Source organism: Tachyglossus aculeatus, chromosome 13, assembly GCF_015852505.1.
Source record: "Tachyglossus aculeatus isolate mTacAcu1 chromosome 13, mTacAcu1.pri, whole genome shotgun sequence".
Classification (NCBI taxonomy): domain Eukaryota; kingdom Metazoa; phylum Chordata; class Mammalia; order Monotremata; family Tachyglossidae; genus Tachyglossus; species Tachyglossus aculeatus.
Window position 1 is genome coordinate 16047963 of NC_052078.1, and position 20253 is coordinate 16068215.

Sequence of the window (20253 nt, forward strand, 5' to 3'; positions counted from 1 at the left end):
TGGAGTAGCATCCTAAAATTTGTCCACGTTAGTGTCCATGTTGTTCAGGCTCAAATCAGTCCTATCCCAAAATGCTCTGGAAAACAAGAGGCTCCAGGCTCCTATTTATTTCAGAACACTCTAATCCCACCGTTGGGTCTGGAACTAATTTACTCTTTTAGGGACTTTCCAAACTCAGCATCGTGGAGTAGGCTAGATCAGTAGGCCTGCCTGCATTTTTGTACTTGTACCTCAGGGGCTGTAAAGCCCTGAAACTGACATTTGTTCCTGAGCTGTAGGCCAGAGTAGTCTAAAGGCTGAACTCGTAATCAATCCAGTGTTTACAAGGTGGAAAGTACCCTGTTTCACTATACAGGTTTGATAGAACTCTGTTAGGAAAATCTCTTCCTACAATCCACATCTGAGTAAAACATGATTTGCTTTTGTAAGACATGGTTGTGTGAATGGACACAATGTGGCTCAGGGCACATGTACCATGATACAAGTTTTCCTTAATGCGGAGATCATCATGAATCTAATCGCCAGATAGGTTATAGAACAGAGTGTACTTGGGATCTTTCAAGTCAATTTAAGAACATGGCTGAAAGGCTTTGAAAGGGGTGACCACTAGCCTTGTCTAGGGAAAGACTATTAGTGTGATGGCTGTAGTGTGGGAGAGCTAAAATTATCTGACAATCTCTGAAACCCTCTTTCCAATTTCTCACTTTCTTTTTTTCTTTCTTTTTTTCTTCTATAGCCATCTGGTTGCCAGAATGATTATCCCACTTGTCATCTCCTGTCAGCTGTTATGGTCATGTGTAGATGTAGCAGCATGATGAGGGGAGCAGGTTTTTTATGTTGATGTACAGTAAACATCATCATCATCAATCGTATTTATTGAGCACTTACTGTGTGCAGAGCACTGTACTGAGCGCTTGGGAAGTACATGTTGGCAACATATAGAGACAGTCCCTACCCAACAGTGGGCTGTGAACTAGAGCACAGTAATAATAATAATAATGATAGCATTTATTAAGCGCTTGCTATGTGCCAAGCACTGTTCTAAGTAGTCTTGATTCGTTAGCATTTGGAGTTTGAGTTGTTGAGAACTCATCTGCTAAATGGCTTAAGTGAAATGATTATGTGGTTGGAAATGTTTTAAAATGATCTAACTCACTTTCTCCCCTCCATTCTCCCTTTTTTCTCTTTTCAAATGACAATAGCAACCTTGATATAAACAAAAACAATGCAGACCACCTTTTGCCCGGAGAGGTGAATAACACTGAATAAAAATGGCTGACAGAGGTGGGAAGACTTTTCCAGGACAAGTGTATATTGAAGTGGAATATGACTATGAATACCCTGCAAAAGGTAAAACAATTACGATAAAACAAGGAGAAAGATACATTTTGGTGAAAAAGACAAATGACGACTGGTGGCAAGTCAAATCAGAAGAGGATTCCAAGACTTTTTATGTCCCTGCCCAATATGTTAAGGAAGTAACTCGCAAAGCATTAATGCCCCCTATTAAGCTGGCAGCTGGACTACCAAATAACCCTTCAAAACTGGCTCAGAATATACACCTACAGAGATCTTCAGAAAATGTGAACAAATCACCACCAGAGCTTTCAAGTTTTGGAAAGTCATCTTCTGCTCATGCAACGAGTCTCGTTCGTGATGCCAATCAGAACTTTGGACCAAATAGCTCAAGTCAGACTCTAAGCCTGGACCTTACCCATAATAATGGAAAGTTTGGCAGTGACTCTCAGTCTCCAAAAGTTCCCAGCCAGCACAGACTACACTTAATGGGGCAGTTTCCAGGCCCAGAGTTCATGGATGTAGAGAAAACCAGCTTCTCCCATGAACAGTCCTGTGATTCTGCAGGAGAAGGTTCAGAAAGAATTCTTCAAGATTCTGAATCTGGTGATGAGCTTAGCAGCAGCTCTACTGAACAGATACGGGTAAGAAAAGTACAACTGAAAACAAAGCAGATATCCCAAACTTTTTGATTTGAAAAAACAAAAAATCGGGAAGGAAAGGTTCGGAATGACTGTTCAAGGAAAAGGAAGGCAGAAAGAGGAGCGTAAAAAAGGTGTGGGCAGAAGAAATGAAGTAAGGGCTTCAGGAAGTGTCAAATTAGGCGAGTGGAAGTTTAATCTTGAATGGGAGAGGGCAGGATGCGATGTGTTTTTTTTTAATTGCTTTGAATGCTTGTTGCTTACTGCTTTTCAGGTTGCAATCTCATTTAAGAGAAATCTGAATTCGTATTTTTAGAAATAATTTTATCATAAACCAAGAGTAAATTCAAATCAGTGACTATTTAATCGATTACTCCCTTTGAGTCTCTAGGTTATTTCTGAATGGCAATAGAACTGTCTGCAGATTTTTCCATTTTATTTCCTTCATGTGATTAAAACAGAGCTTTATTAACAGTTGAAAAAATCTCAAGATGCCTCACTTTTTAAGATCCCCAAATAAGTATCCAGTGGTGGGATTGAAATAATGGAGTTGAACTTTATCAGTATTATAAAATCTGTAATTTGAACCCGGTGATCTAGGATGCCCGGATTAAGGCTATTGGCAGGACTGACTGTTTGAAAATGGCTTTACTCTTTTAAAAGCTGGTTTGGCGTTGTTCTGAGACTAAGGAGCACGTAATCTCTTAAACTATGTTATGACTTTCTAACACTCTTCATCCATCCAGAAAAGGTGATGAAGGAGTCATCTGACTGTTCCCTAAACGTGGGTGTGAGTTTTATACTTGCATTTGTCCAGAAAGTTGGTAGAAAGATTATATTTGCAGTAGTGTCTTGAAGAAAGTGAAATTCTGAAGTTGTTTGTCATGAGTGCATTGGGTTTTTTTCAACCTGTCACTGCTTTCCTTCCCTCCTTCCCACTAATGACATTAGCAAGATGTTCTGTTAGTTAAAACAGTCACATTCTAATGCCAAGTAACAGACAGTATTTCATGATTCTTTAAAGTGTTCTACAGCTTGTGTTGGCAACATTATCAGTGCCTAGTCCAATGTTCTGCATACAGTGGGTGTGGGTGCTTAATAAATACTGATGACAGTCTGGGGAAAATGATGTTTGAAGTTAAAATGTTTAGCCCAGTGTGCAGCTCTCCTGAGGAATTTTGGAACTTGCTGAAGGAAAAAAAGTCAATTTGTAAGAATGGTTATTCTTCTGATAGAGCTCGTGATCAGCACTTGCATAATAGATTGTTAAAGGGAAACATAAGGAAACAGAGGGCCGAAGGTCTGTCACTCTTCATGAGGCTGGGTGCCGGGATTGGGGGTCATCTATCACATAGATGTCACTGTTGGAAACAGAATTCTGGGCTAGAAGCTTAGGTTCTTATCAACAGCTTTGTCTTAAATATAATTATCTAAAGAATTATCCTGATGGCTGTAGCTAATGGATATTACTGCAATGTTGACTTTTCTGTCATTTTCTTGGTAACGTGAGTGAATATGGATGATATATTTAATCCATATATTATCTAAAATTTAAGTGTATTTAAACTATTTGGCCACAGGTGTGAACATGGTGATATTCCAGGTAGTTGCCACATCTAGACTTGACTACTACTTTAGCCTCCTTGCAGTCAAATCTATCCTTTCTCCAGTCCATATATCACTCTGCTGCCCAGATCATTTTTCTAAAACATTGTACGACACACTTCTCCCCATTCTTCAAAAACTCCTAATGGTTGCCCATTCCTCTCCACAACAAACAGAAATTTTGAACTGTTGACTCTAAAGCGCTCAATCAGTTTTGTTCCACTTACCCGTTCCCTTCTCCCACTGTCATCCAGGTCACAATCTGTATTCTTCCAACACTAATTTATTATGCCTTTCCTCTGCAGACCTCATGCCCTTCCCACTACCAGGAACTACCTCTCCCTTCATATCCGATAGACCACAACATTCCTCCTCTCCCAAAATTCTCCTGATATCACAGGAGGCCTTTCCCATGTTACCTATAATCTCCCAACTGCCACTTCAGCCCGTCCACATCACCTAAGCACTAAGTTAACCACAACCCAAGTAGCTCTTAAATATATATCTAAAGTAGTTTTTTACTTTCTTTGTAGTTTAAATGCTTGACTCCCCTGCTAGAATGTAAACCCCTTGAGTTCTGGGATCATGCTTTGTTACTTTTTGCACGCTCTGAAGTACTTAGTACAGTGATCTGCTCCCAAAATTGACAGTGTCTTTTTGAGTGAGTGTGGGATAACTTGGAGAGGCAGCATCATGCTTGGATAATTTCAAATTGAATATCCAGGTCTTAGATGATGGTTGCTACCACAGCACTGATGTACATATCTATAAATTATATCTTACACATCAATTGTAATAAAGTATTATAAATTATTCACATTGGCATCTCTCTCCCCTTTAGACTGTAAGCTCGTTCTGGGCAGGAAACGTGTCTACCAACTCTGTTCTCTCCCAAGTGCTTAGTACAGTGCTCAAATACCATTGATGATGATGATGGTTGCTGTACTAGAATTTAATCTTGATAAATGTGATATCCATCTTTGAACTGTGTCTTATTTAGACCTAAGAAATTGCATGAGGGAGTTGTATTTGTCATATGTTAAATATTTGATTATATGAAGTCACAGCATATAAAGCACTTCAGACTATTCCAGCGTGGGCCATTATATTTGTTGGAATAAATTATGCTTGATTTAGCACTTTGAAGTGAAATACTTCCTACTTGCGTGACATTGTTTTCTGTTTCTTGGATACCGGAGCAGTGTTAGGTTTTATTTGTTGTTTGGTTCATTGTCTGAGAATATTCTCTTTGGTTTATAATTCATAAAGGAAATTCCGTTCAGAGGGCAGTTGTACATTGATTATTTGTACCTTTAAGTGATGTAACTTCATGAGATATTTTCCAAGGATTTTAAAAAGAATATGAAATGGTTTAATTCTAAACATTAATTTTCAGTCTAAATGATAATTTTTATTTTTTGGAGATAACTAAGTACAGTGAAGGAATAGTAGTAAACATATTTTAATGCTTCTATTCAGAAAAGTAGGTTCCAAACTCATTCGATGCTCATCTTAATATTTTCTTTCTTGAAAAAAATTCTTAGGATTTTATATTTTCCTTTTTAAAAATAATGTAAATACTATGTATGAATATAGTAGTGGAATAGGCTTGCCGGGTAATTTTACAAAGTCAGTTGTAAGCTGTAGAACAGAAATGAGTCATTTCATTAATGCCAAGCAGTTGGTTCCAATTGGAGGTACTAGTCAGATCATTTGTATAATGTTCTTAGTGTATAAATTCCACCACCTTTATTTCTCCTCTTTCAACTTGTAGTTGGAATAGAATCTGTATTAAACTTCTAGACCATTCAAATCATTAAAAAAAAGTTGTGTTGGGTAATCAGATTAATGAGAACCGTGAATTGAAGCCCTGTCTTCTGGTGACTGAGTTTCAATGGCTAATTTTAGTATACTATGTCTCAGAAATTCAGCAGTAAACTATATATTTTATTTTTAGTACATCACCAACTGAACGAACATTGTTTCTCTGAGTAAAGTTTGTTTTTAATCACTCTGGAGTTAGCTTAAATTGTTAATTGATGTTCTCAAGCAGAAAGGTCAGCAGATTGTAAACTGCAAAGCAGCATGGCCTAGTGGATAGAGCAAGGACCTAGATTCTAATCCTGATCTGCTACTTGTCTGCTGTGTGACCTTGGGCAAATCACTTAACTTCTCTGTACCTCAGTTACATCATCTGTAAAATGGGGATTAATACTGTGAGCCCCCATGGGCTATGTCCTTATTAGCTTATGTCTATCCCAGCACTTAGTACAGTGCCTGGCACATAGTAAGCACTTAGCATTTCATAATTTTTTAAAAAAGCTCCTAGGTTTGTAAGCTTGCTGTGGATAGGAAATGTGTCTACCAACATTACTTAGTTTCACTAAAATTTGTGCAGTTTTGTACCAATTTGGTCTTAGACTTGGGACAGTGTCATAGATGAAAACTTATTGCATAAGTCACAGTTTTGTTGTAGAACATTACAAAGGTATTGTGGAATTTTAAAGTTCGTTGCCATGGTTATCTTGTATGTTCTGAGGGATAATTTGTGACAGATGGTTTGAGGAATATTTGTGTGATGAATAATATAGCAGTTCTATGAATGTAAGATTGTTGACTGAGGCCCTATTTTGTATTCAAACAAGTTGACAGATCAGCAATTTAAGTGTAAGCTTGTTAGGAATAACAACTTCAGGAAATCTCTGTCCTATGCTACAACTAAAGGCTCTGTTTTTCAATACATTTTTGTAAGCTTTGAATAGATTCAATTGTTTGAATTTTATATAGTGATCCAGATGGAATTCAGGGAGTTCTTGATCTTTTGAGGCCTAAATATTAGAATTAGTGAAGAGTAATTGAGTTGGATTTCATATTTATAGGCTTATACTGAGGTAGCCTGGAGGACTGCATTATACGGTGGAAAGACTCAGAAGCTTTTGTCCCTCTGCGGCTAACTCTCCTTTCCCTCGGCATTTTCTACTCTCATTTCTGTGTTACTGGAGGAAGGGAATTCCTGGCATTTGGGTTCCTCCACCACTCAGTCCCCATCCATGCTTGTGAAAGTGAACCACTCCTGGCAGTGTGGAGTTCGGGAATGATGTCTCTCTGGCATTGAGGAATGACACCTGTATTGGTCGGTTGTGTGATCTTGGGGAAGTCACTTAAACTTCTCTGTGCCTCGGTTCCTTCATCTGCAAAGTGGGGATTCAGTACTTGTTCTTTCTCCTACTTAGACTGCGAGTCCCTTGTGGGACCTGATTATCCTGTATCTACCCCAGCGCTTGGCACAGAATAAGCACTTAACTGCAATTATTTTTATTGCACTTGGATCTGTACCCTTTGAGCACTTGGTATTCACCCCACCCTTAGCATTTCTAGGCATATCTGGAACTTATTCATTTACATTAATATCTATCTCCCCATCCAGGCCACAGGTCCATTATGGGCAGGGAACATGTCCTACAACTCTGTACTCTTCCAAGCACGTAGTACAGTGGTCTGCAAAGGGTAAGCACTCAGTAAATACCATTGATCGACTTATTATTATTCACCGTTGCTCCAGCTGCACTGTTCCCATGGTCTGCCCCTCAACTGATGGATCGAGGCAGCTTTGGGTCAGAGACCCTGATTTGCACCCCGCTAATGGATTACTTTTTCCTGGCCATCATCTTAGCCAAGAGCCACCCTAATGGCCCTGCTCCGCGGCACCCTCACTTTCTATCTGTACCCAGCCCTGACCTATTAAATCCGTGGGCCAGGAAGAAGCCCTGATCAAGGTTGGGACCACCTGCCTGATTTCTGTTTCCTAGGGCTTCAACTCAGCAGGAGGACCATTATGGATACTTGCAATCAGAGTGTTGGACGTTTTCAGAGAGCTACCATTATAAATGACTAACCCCTTTTCCGGGTGGGGCAGGTATTTTTGAGTTGAAGCATTATCTTTTTTTCTTTGGTTTTTCATGTGAAATCTTGGATATGTCAGGGGGGTAAATAGCAACAATGCAGCCATGCAAATAAGGCGCTGATCTAATTAAGGTCTAAGATGACTATTTTAGAAACATCCTTAATAATAATAATAATAATAATAATAATGTTTGTATTTGTTAAGCGCTTACTATGTGGCAAGCACTGTTCTAAGTGCTGGGAGGATACAAGGTGATCAGATTGTCCCACGTGGGGCTCACAGTCTTCATCCCCATTTTCCAGATGAGGTAACTGAGGCCCAGAGACGTTAAGTGACTTGCCAAAGGTCACACAGCAGACATGTGGTGGAGCCGGGATTCGAACCCATGACCTCTGACTCCAAAGCCCGTGTTCTTTCCACTGAGCCACGCTGCTTCTCCAAAAGCGTTTACTATGTGCAAAGCACTGTTCTAAGTGCTGGGGTGGATGCAAGGTGATCAGGTTGTCCCACGGGGGGCCTCACAGTCTTAATCCCCATTTTACAGATGAGGTAACTGAGGCTCAGAGAAGTGAAGTGACTTGTCCAAGGTCACACAGCAGACATGTGGCGGAGCCGGGATTTGAACCCATGACCTCTGACTCCAAAGCCCATGCTCTTTCCACTGAGCCACGCTGCTTTCTGCTTAATTCCCCCCCCCGCCCCCGTAGAAACACTTATTTTTGTCAGAAGCCATTTAACTCAAATGCAAGAACTGAGTGCAGCTGAATGGGACCTGAATTGTTAACTTGGCAGTGAACCGTATTTTGCGTAATGAAGTGTAAAGATGGCTAATCTGTGGCAGAATTTTTCCACTTGCCATAAAATTTACAAAAAGTCTCTGTCATTTGTGCTGCTGTTTTTTGGAACCTAGTGGAAGCAACAGGTGGGGGTGTTTTGGAGTTCAAAAACCATGTCATTTATCTTGGCAAGCATATGATCAGCTGTCTAGTAAACAGTGTGCTACATTGTTCAGTATGAGTGCATTTTTATAAATGCATTTTCTTATATTTGGATCATTTGCAAGTTCGTGTCTAGCAGGTGGGTTTGAAATAATGACAATTTTTGATGACGGTTTTCTCAAAAGCACTGTAAAAGCCAAGTCTCTAAATCGTCAGTGGAAATTCAGTAGGACTGAAGTTTTGCATGGCTTGAAGGGTATTCTTATTCATGGTGGTATAATAGTATCAACTGAAAAGTACTATTACTCCACATAACTAAAAAAGCTAGGCTTTAGCAATTACGTTAACATGAAATAAGAAAGTATTATTTGGCCTGCATGACGTGAATATTTATATCTTTTAGAAATATTACTTGGTGTCTCTAGCCTGAATTGTTTACATGTATCTTATGAAAACCCCACACTAGACAGAAGAACTAAACAAAAATGCTGGGTGAATGAGGCCAAGTTTACGAAAGTACAAGTGAGAAGGGAAAGAGAATCCAAAAGTAGGAGGTGGGGAGGAAGGAACGAAAAATTGTTCACAGTGTTTTTGGTTATAGTCGTGTTGAACTTTTAAACTGGAAGTTTAGCCTGAAACTTTAGATATATTCCTGTTGCTTGCCTTATGTCTCTTCTTCCACCAGTGAAATACAGTAAATATGGAATGAAAATGTTCCGAGGCAAGAAGGTGGACTAGTGATGTAAATATTTCTTATCAACTTATTTCAAGTTGCTCTTCAGTGCCATCAGGGGATTTCAACTCGTTGGAGGTGACCTGCCTATGTATTGATGAGTGGCTAAGAGGAAGATGGCCAGGGAGTACTGATTGTGCCAAGGAGGTAGAATTTCAGGAGCTATTTGGATAAAGGGAGGTAGAGCACTTGATAAGTGTGAGAGAAGAGTGTTTCAAGCTGATGGTGAGGTTTGGGCCTAGGCATTGGTCCAGGGACTAAAAAGAGTCAGCTGGGCCTTTGAGAAGCATGGTTAATTCAGTAGACCTTTTAACCCTACTTCCTCCTGCTTAGTCTGTGAGCCCCATGTGGGATGGGGGACTGTGTCCAACCTGATTATCTTAGTGCTTGGCACATAGGCTTAACAAGTACTATCATTATTAATAGTTGAAAATCCAATGTAGTTGAAAATGTAATGAAAATCTAATTAATAAATCTAATCTAAATCTAGGAGAAGCGGCGTGGCTCAGTGGAAAGGGCACGGGCTTTGGAGTCAGACATCATGGGTTCAAATCCCGGCTCCGCCACTTGTCAGCTGTGTGACTTTGGGCAAGTCGCTTAACTTCTCTGGGTCTCAGTTACCTCATCTGTAAAATGAGGATTAAGACTGTGAGCCCCCTGTGGGACAACCTGATCACCTTGTACCTCCCCAGTGCTTAGAACAGTGCTTTGCACATAGTAAGTGCTTAACAAATGCCATTATTATTATTATTATTATTAATGTGAAGCTAGTTTGTAGGTATTAGTAATCTTCAGGACATTGGTAAAATATGGAGGGGATTGGGTAGACTAGTGAACTGAGGTTTCTTTTCTAGCTGCATTGGTGATCCTTCCCCCCCGCCTTAACCCCTAAGTGATACTCACTGCAGTAAATCATTTTGAAAAAGACAGTGTCCAAATTTTATTGTGTTACCTGATTGGGAGCTGAAAATGAGGACTCCTTTAGCACATCAGAATGTTACCAAATTTGGTTTGGGTATTAATGAAATCTTTAACGCACAAAGTTAAATTCACTTGTTAAACTTTCAAGAAGACCCAATAATTTACAAGGAAATGAAATATAATTAGAATGAGAAATGGTTTTCCCTGGTTTTCAGCACAAATACTGCCCTTTTGTATATTTGTAAGTATCACGTGAAGACTAAAAAAATTAATTTATATAGTAGAGCAAGTGTGCTAATGAAATACTCTTTCAGCTTTTAAAAGAGAAATCAACAGTCAATATATTTGAAATTATTGATGCTGTGTGCCACTGAAGAAATATCTGTATTCACCTGCCAGTTACAGGGCCATTAAAAATGCTTTTAAGTGGGAGTAACATCGATCTTTTAAGCTACAGCTCTGAAAAAAGGATTTGCAAGGAAGAGCAAACTGAAATATTAATATTGAGGTTGCCGTTCCTTTAAAGTAGTATGGTCACTGGTAGAACATGTGCATGAAATCACCTTTGGCCTAGTGATATGGTAAATCAGATTGGTTGTCAACTGCAGTAATTTCTTTTATCGTTTTCAGGCTCTCCCCAGGACTTATTTTGTGCTTTTAGCAAGTCCCTTAACCTATGTATGCTTTTTCAATAATAAAATAATAAAACCATTATCTAATAATGGCCAAGTGCCAGTGATTGTTTCAACCCAAGCTGGATGTATGGATCAGGACTAAGTTGGCTATGGTAGTGTTTGATCTTGTTTTGACTGGACTTGAGAGATTGGGTCATCTCTGAAGAATGGGAACTTGGGAGGGAGTGCATCAGAAAGCCAAATAGAACATGAGTGCATGGACTTATGGCAAAATTAATTCCAGAGATTGTGACGAATGGAAATGTTGGACGTCTAAAATCAGTATTCTCGTAGGAAAAATGTGATAAAGGGGAGATTGGTTCCTGCATCAACATCTTCTTTTTACCAAAATGATCCAGAATTGTGTGCTCAATTTTAGGTAATATAGTTACATTAATGTATTTATACAGAATCAGAGAGACTCCACGATAAGGTTCCGTACTTTCAATCACAAATAAAATGGACTTGTTATTCTGCCTGTAATCCTGTGACCTCTCCCCTGACCTCCTGCCTTTCCCAGCTCATCTCCCCTCTTTTTTTTTTTTTACTTCCTCCCCAGCTCTCTCCAGATCATGATTTTAGAATTTTGCCCATTTTCCTGTGGTTCCTTGTGTGCCCATTCCCCATCATCCTACCTCCCACTACCTGAAGCCAGTTCTATGCAAGGGGATTAGTATTTTAGGTTGAAACTGATGTTTTGTGAAGCCAAAACTGGGTGAAATATTAGAACACTACAAGTGCTGTGCATCTTCAGTTAAAATGACTTAGGTTGCCTCAATTTCTGGTTTAACTCAGGAGAGGAAAATTTACAGAGCCCTTTGGCATAACTAGAACAGAACCCCGATTGCACTGTTGTCACAGGGCATGAAGGATATTTTGTGCCTTGGTTCAGGCCTAGGCCCAGACCCTGACTAGGGTGGCTGCAGTTGACAGTCGTGGATGGATACGGGAGCCAGCTCTGTCCACTCGAAAGTAGTTGATATACTTCCATTAAGTGGGTTATATGATGTAATGATGTCATATGGAACCTTTTACGGAAATCTGCAGATCCTACAGTGTGACCCTGAGTGGATCCCTGATATCTCTCTTCTCCCTCCTTTACTCCAGAGCCATTGCAGTTCCCTCCCAAATCCACATAAATGAGAGCAGTGCTTCCAACTGGGGGACCTGGTGGAAGGAGCTGGGGCAGAGGACGATTGGGTGTTGAAAATAAAAATATCAGACATAAAGGCACCCTGATCATCCTCTAGACTGTAAGGGCCTTGAGGGCAGGGGATATCTACCAACTCTTTTGTATTATCCTCTTCCAAGTGCTTAGTACAAGTGCTCTGCAAATGGTAAGCTCTTAATGAATTCCATTGATCGACAGGGGGACAGACCAGTGGAAACCCAGGGAAGTGGCTGTCCTACGCCCAAACCGCTTGCTGGGGCATGGCCAAAGACAGAGCCTAGACTCAGTCCAGAGTTCGGACAATGCCAGCATCAAACCCGTTTTTCCACATTGTACATGCTGCTAGTAAGAGCCTAGTTCAGTTGGGCGGTCTTAAGCAAATTGCCTGGTAAGCTAGATCAGTCAGCTCATAGTATTTAACGAGTGCTTACCGTGTGCAGAACACTGTACTAAATGCTTGGGAGGGTAGAGTACAGCAGTTGGTTGACACATTCCCCTCTCACAATGTGCCTAGTCTAGAGAAGTGATGGCTTGGCGGTGTTCTGATACTTTATGGCTGAAACATTCTTAGGTTGTGACTTGAAGATTTTCTGAGGAACCCAGATGATTTATAAAGTTAAGGCCAGTGTCGCACTTTAGCACCTTTAGAGTTGAGTCCCTGAGGGACAGGGGCTGTGTCAAATTCCAACTTATGTTTTTTCCCAGCACTGAGTTCAGTGCTCGGCGCACAGTAAGCACTTAAATACTATTTCTACAAAAGTGTCTTTTATTTGCTCTCCTATGAATCAGCGCCTTACCGTGGCAGTAGAGTTTACGTGTGCTAATGAAACTTTGAGGTATGCCATTGAGAGATGCCGTCTCATCAGGGTTACCCATAATTGAAAGGCCTAAGCCGAAGTGTCAGACAAAGTTGATTCACCTGTGCTGGGCAACAGCAGCACGGGAAAGAGTCAAAGGCGGATGATGAAGTGATCAAAATGTTGATCAAAGGCAACAGCAGAGCCTTAAGTTTTTACTGCGGAGAAGGTGGCAATGGTAAACCACTTCTGTATTTTTTTACAAAGAAAATTCTGTGGAAAAAGAAACATAGATTTACTATGAATCAGAAATGACGTGACGGCATCAAAGAGGTCTTCATTTGAGTTCAGTTAATGAATGGTGTTTATTGAGCGCTTAGTGTGTGTCGAGCACTGCTGTAGGTACACAGGAAAGTGCGGTGAAGTAGAAGGGTAGACATGATCCCTGCCCATGAGGAGCCTATAGCTTTTGATTCCTTACTACCACTAATAGCTGACAGCAAGATAAAATTGATGCATGGCTGCTACTTCTATTTAGTTTGGGGGATGAGTATAAGCCATGTTGACATATCCAGGGAATGCCTCTGTTTTCTGGGCCTAGAGCAGATTGAGTGAATCCTTGTTTGCATACATTTATGTCTTCCAAGAATGGAGTTGACTTGTATGCCCGATCTCCCTCTCCTCATCCTGAACATATAGCCCTGGAGAAATGAATATTCTTAGAGCTGCCATAGGCTTGGCCAGGAGTTAAAATTTCAGCAACTCATTGGCATTGTCAGATGTTGGCTTAGATCTCCTTAAGAGTTAGTGCTCGCAGATGCTGTCAGTTTTATTTGGGACTGTTTGGGGTACAACTATTAGCTCAGGCCCCAAGTTTTTTGAGGGCAAGGGAGCAGCTGAGGTATCGGACTTTCTGCTCCTTGGAACCAAATGGGAATAAAAAACAAATTGATCCACAGGGTGGAGGTTTCAATTCAAGTTTCCCTCCAAGGCCAGCCAAGAGCTTGACTTACCCATGCTGCAATATGGACAGGATGCTTGACTCTTTGCTATGGCAGCTCCACCGAGTTCCAAGGCTGGTGCCTTGTCTGCCCATCTTCCTGGGAGTTCTCAGTGATATGTCCTCCAAAGGTTTGTCCCAAGTTGATCCTCTCAATGCTGATTACAGAGTTAGCATTCAGTTCTAAAGAAGGGGATGCTTATTGTAATGAATGGTAATTCTCCAGATCAGTGCATGTTGCCTCATCAGCACAAAGCTAGGAATTAAGTTTTGCCATCTCAGCTTTAGTATCCTACTAATATGTTTTATTTGCTTTACTGGCCCATGAAGAGAAAGGGAATCTGGAATGTTTTAATAATTTCAAGTAGTAAAGGGGTCTAGTTTTCATTTGTGCTTTTTTTGATCACCCTAATAAAGCCCCCAAAGGAAGACAGGCCAAGACCCAAGTGTGGTTCAACCTGGGGCAGAACCAGAATTTTGAATTCATTCAATCGTATTTATTGAGTGCTTACTCTGTGCAGAGCACTGAACTAAGACCCACAGTTCCCAGTCTAGTGAAAGCCATTCCTTTGGAGCTGCTGTGAGGGTGCTGAAACATGCCATCATCGTATGGTTATTATTATTATTATTATTATTATTATTATTATTATTATTATTCTGGAGTGGCATTTGCAAAGGGAGGCCCATTCCCCAGCCTTTCTTCATGTTCCCTGCCAAGCTGGGGGCTTGTAGACCCTTACTGCTGCTATTAATTTATGTTGGATTGTTAGGTGAAGGCATTATCGCTTAGATATATGAGTGATCATGTCGATATATCTGTAAATACAGAACACTGCTGATCTTGTCTCCTTTCACCCCAAGAATAGGGACTACGTTTTGTCTCTATGATGAAAAATCTTACATTGAATAGAGATTTTTGTCTTCGTCATTCATGCCTGTTGATGCAGTTTCACTGTATGCAGTGTCATCTTCAAACCAAATAATTTGATTTTAAAGGGGTAGTTTCAGTTACAAATCATTGAAATTTAAAAAATGGGATTAACTGAAAATTTTAAAGAGGTTGTTAAAAAGATGAATTAAAAACAATATTTTTTATTGCTGAAGGCTTTTAGTTGCAAGATTCTTGGTTCTGAAGAATTTTTGTTGGTGGACGGATTAGTCCATTCTCTGTTATCTTTCCAGGATATGAAAGTCTTCTGTAGTCAGAACCAAAAAATAATAATTTTAGCTCTACATTTTATCTATATCCATCTCCTCTAGGAATACTCGCCTGCTAAAATTGACTTTAGTCAATTCTGAGCTAAAATTCCACTTCTGTGGAGTGAGTCTTAGTGTCACAGACAGAGTTGACACAGTAATTGCATGGCACTAGCCGTCTAACTTGAAAATTGGCATAAAAACCAGGCTGGTTCAGGTCTTAGAGGTTGGGAGTTTTACTTGGGTCCCAGAAAAATTGTGCATAGCAAAAAATTCTTCAAAGATAACTGTTTTCTTTCCATCTTTAATCCCTTCTATTAACAAACTTTGTCAGCAAAAGTAGCTCTTTAAGCTTGACATGACAGGATTTTGACTTCAGATGTGAATATGTGAAGCAATAATTGTATGATAGGCTTAAGCTATCTTTTATCCCGGAGTGCTTCATAAACTAGTTTAATACTAAGATTATTTCGCCCACTGTTGAAATGCACTGTGGAGGAGGAGAGTGGCAGTCACATGAAATCCAGCTAACTGCACAATAGCAAGAGGTGGGTGGAGAGAAATGAACTGCGGGAAGAAAGGCCTTTTCTAAGAACACTGGATCAAATCTGTTAGAAGAAATAGGGGATCATCAATCTTTATGCTGCATATGCAGCTCCTTGGTTGGCACCCCTCTTTGCCCGTAGCCCAAGAGACAGGGCTTTACTTTTCTAAGACAAATTCAACTAGAAATTAGTGGATTCTCTTGGGAGCTGAACTGTAGTAGGAAACTAAGTAATGGCTACATCAATATAGATGAATCATACAGCTATATTTATACTGCCCATACCAATCATCAATATAAAAATCTTTTGATTCACAAAGCGAAAAAGGTTCAGTCATGAAGTTATTTTTGAGAGGGAGATCAGAAAGAGGTCCTTTTGGTCAGTGATTTCTAGTAAGAACTGAGCTGATTTAAACTCTTAATCTTCAAGATCCTATAATAATAATAATAATAATAATGGCATTTATTAAGCGCTTACTATGTGCAAAGCACTGTTCTAAGCACTGGGGAGGTTACAAGGTGATCAGGTTGTCCCACGGGGGGGCTCACAGTCTTCATCCCCATTTTACAGATGAGGTACTGAGGCCCAGAGAAGTGAAGTGACTTGCCCAAAGTCACCCAGCTGACAAGCGGCGGAGCCGGGATTTGAACCCATAACCTCTGACTCCAAAGCCCGGGCTCTTTCCACTGAGCCACGCTGCTTCTCTTCCTATCAGTCAATTAATGGTATTTGAATGCCCTACCAAGTACTTGGGAGAGTTCTACAAGAAACATCCAAACATGTTCTCTGCCCTCAAGTTGCTTGCAGTCTAATGGGGGAGATGGACAGAAATATTGGGAACAGGGAACAAACAAGGATTTATCAAGAAATAGTACAAATATATCAGGATGAAATAGCTGAATTAGTAATTGAATATTCAGATAAAAAATACATATGTATAGCATGTTAGTCTTGAGGAGAGGAACAAAATAACTGATGCTAAGGGTGGCTGTTCGGTTGGTGTGACTTAGAATGTTGTGAGCTAATCAGGGACGATGTCTTGGAGGAGTGGGAATTTTAGGGGAGAGCTCTGAAGAAGTCTGGTGGACTTGGTGGGAGAGAGGAGAGAATTCCCAGCCAGGAAACAAGGCAAGCAAGGGATTGGTGGCTAAAGAGTTAATTGATAGTAGTTGTTGAGGTTTCTCTTCTGTGAAGGACAGTGCACTAAGGAATTGGAAGAATACAGTAGAATCAGGAGGATGATTCCTACCTTTAAGGAGGGGAGACAGCCATTAAAACAGGAGGAAAGGGTATGAGTATCCAGGGTGGTGTGGAAGTGCTTTAGTGGCAGTGGGTAGTTAGGGAGAATCAGTTGTATTTACTGTGTGATTACAGTGTACAGAGCAGGATGCAAGCACTTGGGAGAGTACAACAGAGGAGGTAGATGGGATGGGGAGATAGGTTAATTAGGAAATGTGATTTCAGATCTTTAAAGATGAGAACAATGGTGCTGAATCTGAAGAGGGCAGGAACAAAGCCAGTGGTATGAAGTTTCTGCTTGATGCTTAGTGGAATGGGTAACAACTGGAGGTTTTTGAAGAGTGGAGAGACATGCAGAAGAAAGCCTTTGTATGCTCTGGAGAGGGGAGAGAACAGAGGTGGGGAGGTGATGTAGTAAAACAAGCAGCTGGTAGTGCCAGTTCGAAGAGAGAGGGAGTGAAGACAAGCTTAGGAGAGGCAGATAAAGAGGGATAATTTGTAAAATGGAGAGAGCTTTAAGCCAATTGAAAGGATTCCCCCCTTTTATCTGTAGGATCTTGTGGGCAGAGAACATGTCTACTAACTCTATATTGTATTCTGCCTAGTTCTTAGAACAGTACCCTGCACATAGTAGGTGCTCAGTAAATACCATTGATCGATTGACGGATAGAGTTTTTGCTTGATGCACAGATGGACACCCATCTTTTTATGGTATTAAAGTGATTACTATGTGTCAGGCACCGTACTAAGCTCCAGGGTGGGTTCAAGCAAATCGGGTTGGACACAGTCCCTGTCCCACTTGGGGCTCACAGTCTCAATTCCCATTTTACAGGTGAGGTAACTGAGGCACAAAGAAGTAAAGTGACTTACCCAAGGTCACACAGCAGACAAGTGGCGGAGCTAGGATTAGAACCCATGACATTCTGACTCTCAGGCCTTTTATTCACTACAACATGCTGTTTCTCTAAGGTAATCAGGTCCCGTCACAGTCCAGTGTCCCACATGGGGCTCACAGTCTGAATCCCTAATTTATAGATGAGGTAACTGAGGCACAGAGAAGTCGTGATTTTCCCAGGATCACACAGCAGACAAGTGACAGAGCCAGGGTTAGAATCCAGGTCCTTCCGACTCAGTCTTTTTGAATATGAATTAATATTTATAGTTGAAAGTTTAAGCACAAATTTGCAGTCTCTCAAGAAGTGCATGTAAATTAAATTATAGAATCATTCACTTTATTAACTGCAGTTCAGATTTTATGGCCACACAGATATTAGGCTACAAGATTATGTTTATTGGCTATACTGTGTCAAGCTCAGTCCTGCGGGTTCACTGTTTATTCCTCTGGGTTATGTTTGTACATGAGCCACATTTTTAAAAAGCTGCAAGTAATGATTGCAATATTTATAAAATGATTAGCAGCCCAATACATTTGTTTTTAAATAGTACCAAAGGAAATTGAAATGGCGAATGGGAAAATCGTTGTTAATTTCTTACCATTATAGTTTTGATAGGGCTTCCACGGGGTTAGGAGTAATTCACAATTTGAGTTGAGGATGGGGTAAAAATGCAGGAACGGGAGACAAGCTCTGTTTTTTGATACTTGCCCAAATGACTAGGTCGTCTTCAGACAGTTGCTGCAGCAGAAAAGAGACCCTCGCCAAGCCCGCCCCTTCCCTATCTCTGTTACTCTCCATCCCCTGTCTCCCCTCTAGACTTTAAGTTCACTGTGGGCAGGGAATGTGCTTGCTTTAATATCCATTGGTGCATCAAGGCTTAGGAATGCTTTGAATTGAGGCCTCTGGCCATTTTCCTACTCCATTTTTGAAGGATTAGTCTTTTAAAATGTATTCATCTTAGATGAAAATCTTACGACTTATGTAGGTCATGCTTCTGGCTGGGGAACCTAAAAATCCTGAGCACACATTCTCAGACGCTCACCACATCCCTATAGAGAAAGGTGGTAGAGAGGGTAAGTTTCATTTTGTTTTATAAATAGAGGAACTGAGCCATAGAGATTTTTAACCGCACTGTCCAGAATAATGCCACAGTGTGGGGCCAAAAATGGAATTGCTTTCGCCTAATGAATTTGGTTGGAATTTTGCTGTTTTTCCTTTTAACTTGGCCCTTTTCGATTCCAGAGTATCCTGGGTGCCACCTGCCCTTTTTTTAATCACATGGTTTCTTACGCTTAAACAAGTGACTCAGTTTTTCAGCTGTAGTTTCAATTGTTGCTTAATGTTTTTTCCACAAAAAGGCAACTACTCTTTTGCAGTATATTCAGTCATTTGAGCTGGCAAGTGATTTAACCAGAAGTTTCATTTTCATGAAACAGCTGTGAAAGTGAGGAGAGAAGAGGAAGCAGCAGCAAATACTGACAAAAGAATGGAGTTTAATATATCCACATTTCGAAAATTATTTTTGTATGTTGCATTTTCAACCCCTTGTTCCAATCCATCAATGGTATTAATTGAGTGCTTATTACTGTGTGCAGAGCACTGGCTAAGTGCTTGGGAAAGTACAGTACAGTAGCGTTGGAAGGCCTGTTCCCTGCCTACAAAGAGCTTACAGTCTACGGTAGGAGACAGACATAAAAATAAATTAAAGATAGAGGAAAATAGTTACTCTAGTTATAGTATTAAGAAATATTGAGTGCCTGCAATAAGGAAACTAGCGAATTGATTTTCGGGAACCAGGTCCTCACAAAATCAACTTCAAATACATTGTTCCTAGCTATAATTCTGGCATTAAGATGTTCAGACGTAGGTTAAACTTTCCCATTAACCCCAAATGTTGGCTTGGTTTGGAGCCCTGTGGATGAATCTAGTTGAGACTTCTTGATAAGGACCTTCAAGGTTCTGGTCTTCTGCTAATAGATCTGTTAATCCTGGACATGCAGTCTTTACTGAGTGTGATAATCACATCCCTCAGTAACAATCGGGGCCAACACTTTTAGTGTCACTGATGCGAAGGTGTTTAATTGTGCTCATACACATTTTCTTTCTTTTTTTTTTTTACCCTACCGTTATCATCAGATTTGAACCCAAGCGTTTTGAGAGGGAGGTAACTGAGAAGGCACCTGAAACTTTGGATTCCTTGGCTAGGACATGCTAAAAGAAAAACACTTTTTTATTAAAAATTCTAAACTAGTTTACCATTTTAAACCTTGAAACCCAAGTTAATAATGACTTAATCATTTGCTCTAACTGAAATGAACATTTGTCAACTTCCAGTTAGCTTTGAAGGAAGGCATACAGGTTTGATGTGGTATGATTATCATCATTATTATAAGACTATGTAAGCTCACACAGGTGAGCATATTGTGGTGGATGTATTACAAAGAAATAATAGACTATTTAAAAAGATTGTATAGATTTGGAATTGCATAAGATTCTGTGCAAGAGGAGCAAAACAAAAATGCTTAATTTTGGTTTTAAAAGGTATCATTATGAGAGTCACTCAAGTTGTAAAAGTTGGGAGTTACTTAGATGTAGGTTTCCAAAAGCTTTCACTGTTATCTGGAGTGGAGTACAGTTTAGTCTTGGAATAGAAAAGAATAAGTAGAACAGGACAGATCTTTTTTTAAGTATAAATT

At 40.1% G+C, this 20253-nt stretch overlaps 1 protein-coding gene across 5 annotated transcripts in view; it reads left to right on the forward strand.

Moving 5' to 3' along the window:
- ARHGAP12 (Rho GTPase activating protein 12) overlaps window positions 1–20253 on the forward strand; it is a 97176-nt gene that overhangs the window by 17191 nt on the left and 59732 nt on the right. For all 5 annotated transcript variants that reach the window (XM_038755550.1, XM_038755552.1, XM_038755551.1 and 2 more), the window contains exon 4: window positions 1203–1940. In XM_038755550.1, the coding sequence (XP_038611478.1) occupies window positions 1272–1940 (669 nt within the window). In that variant the 5' untranslated portion in view covers window positions 1203–1271. The remainder of the gene's footprint in view (window positions 1–1202; window positions 1941–20253) is intronic.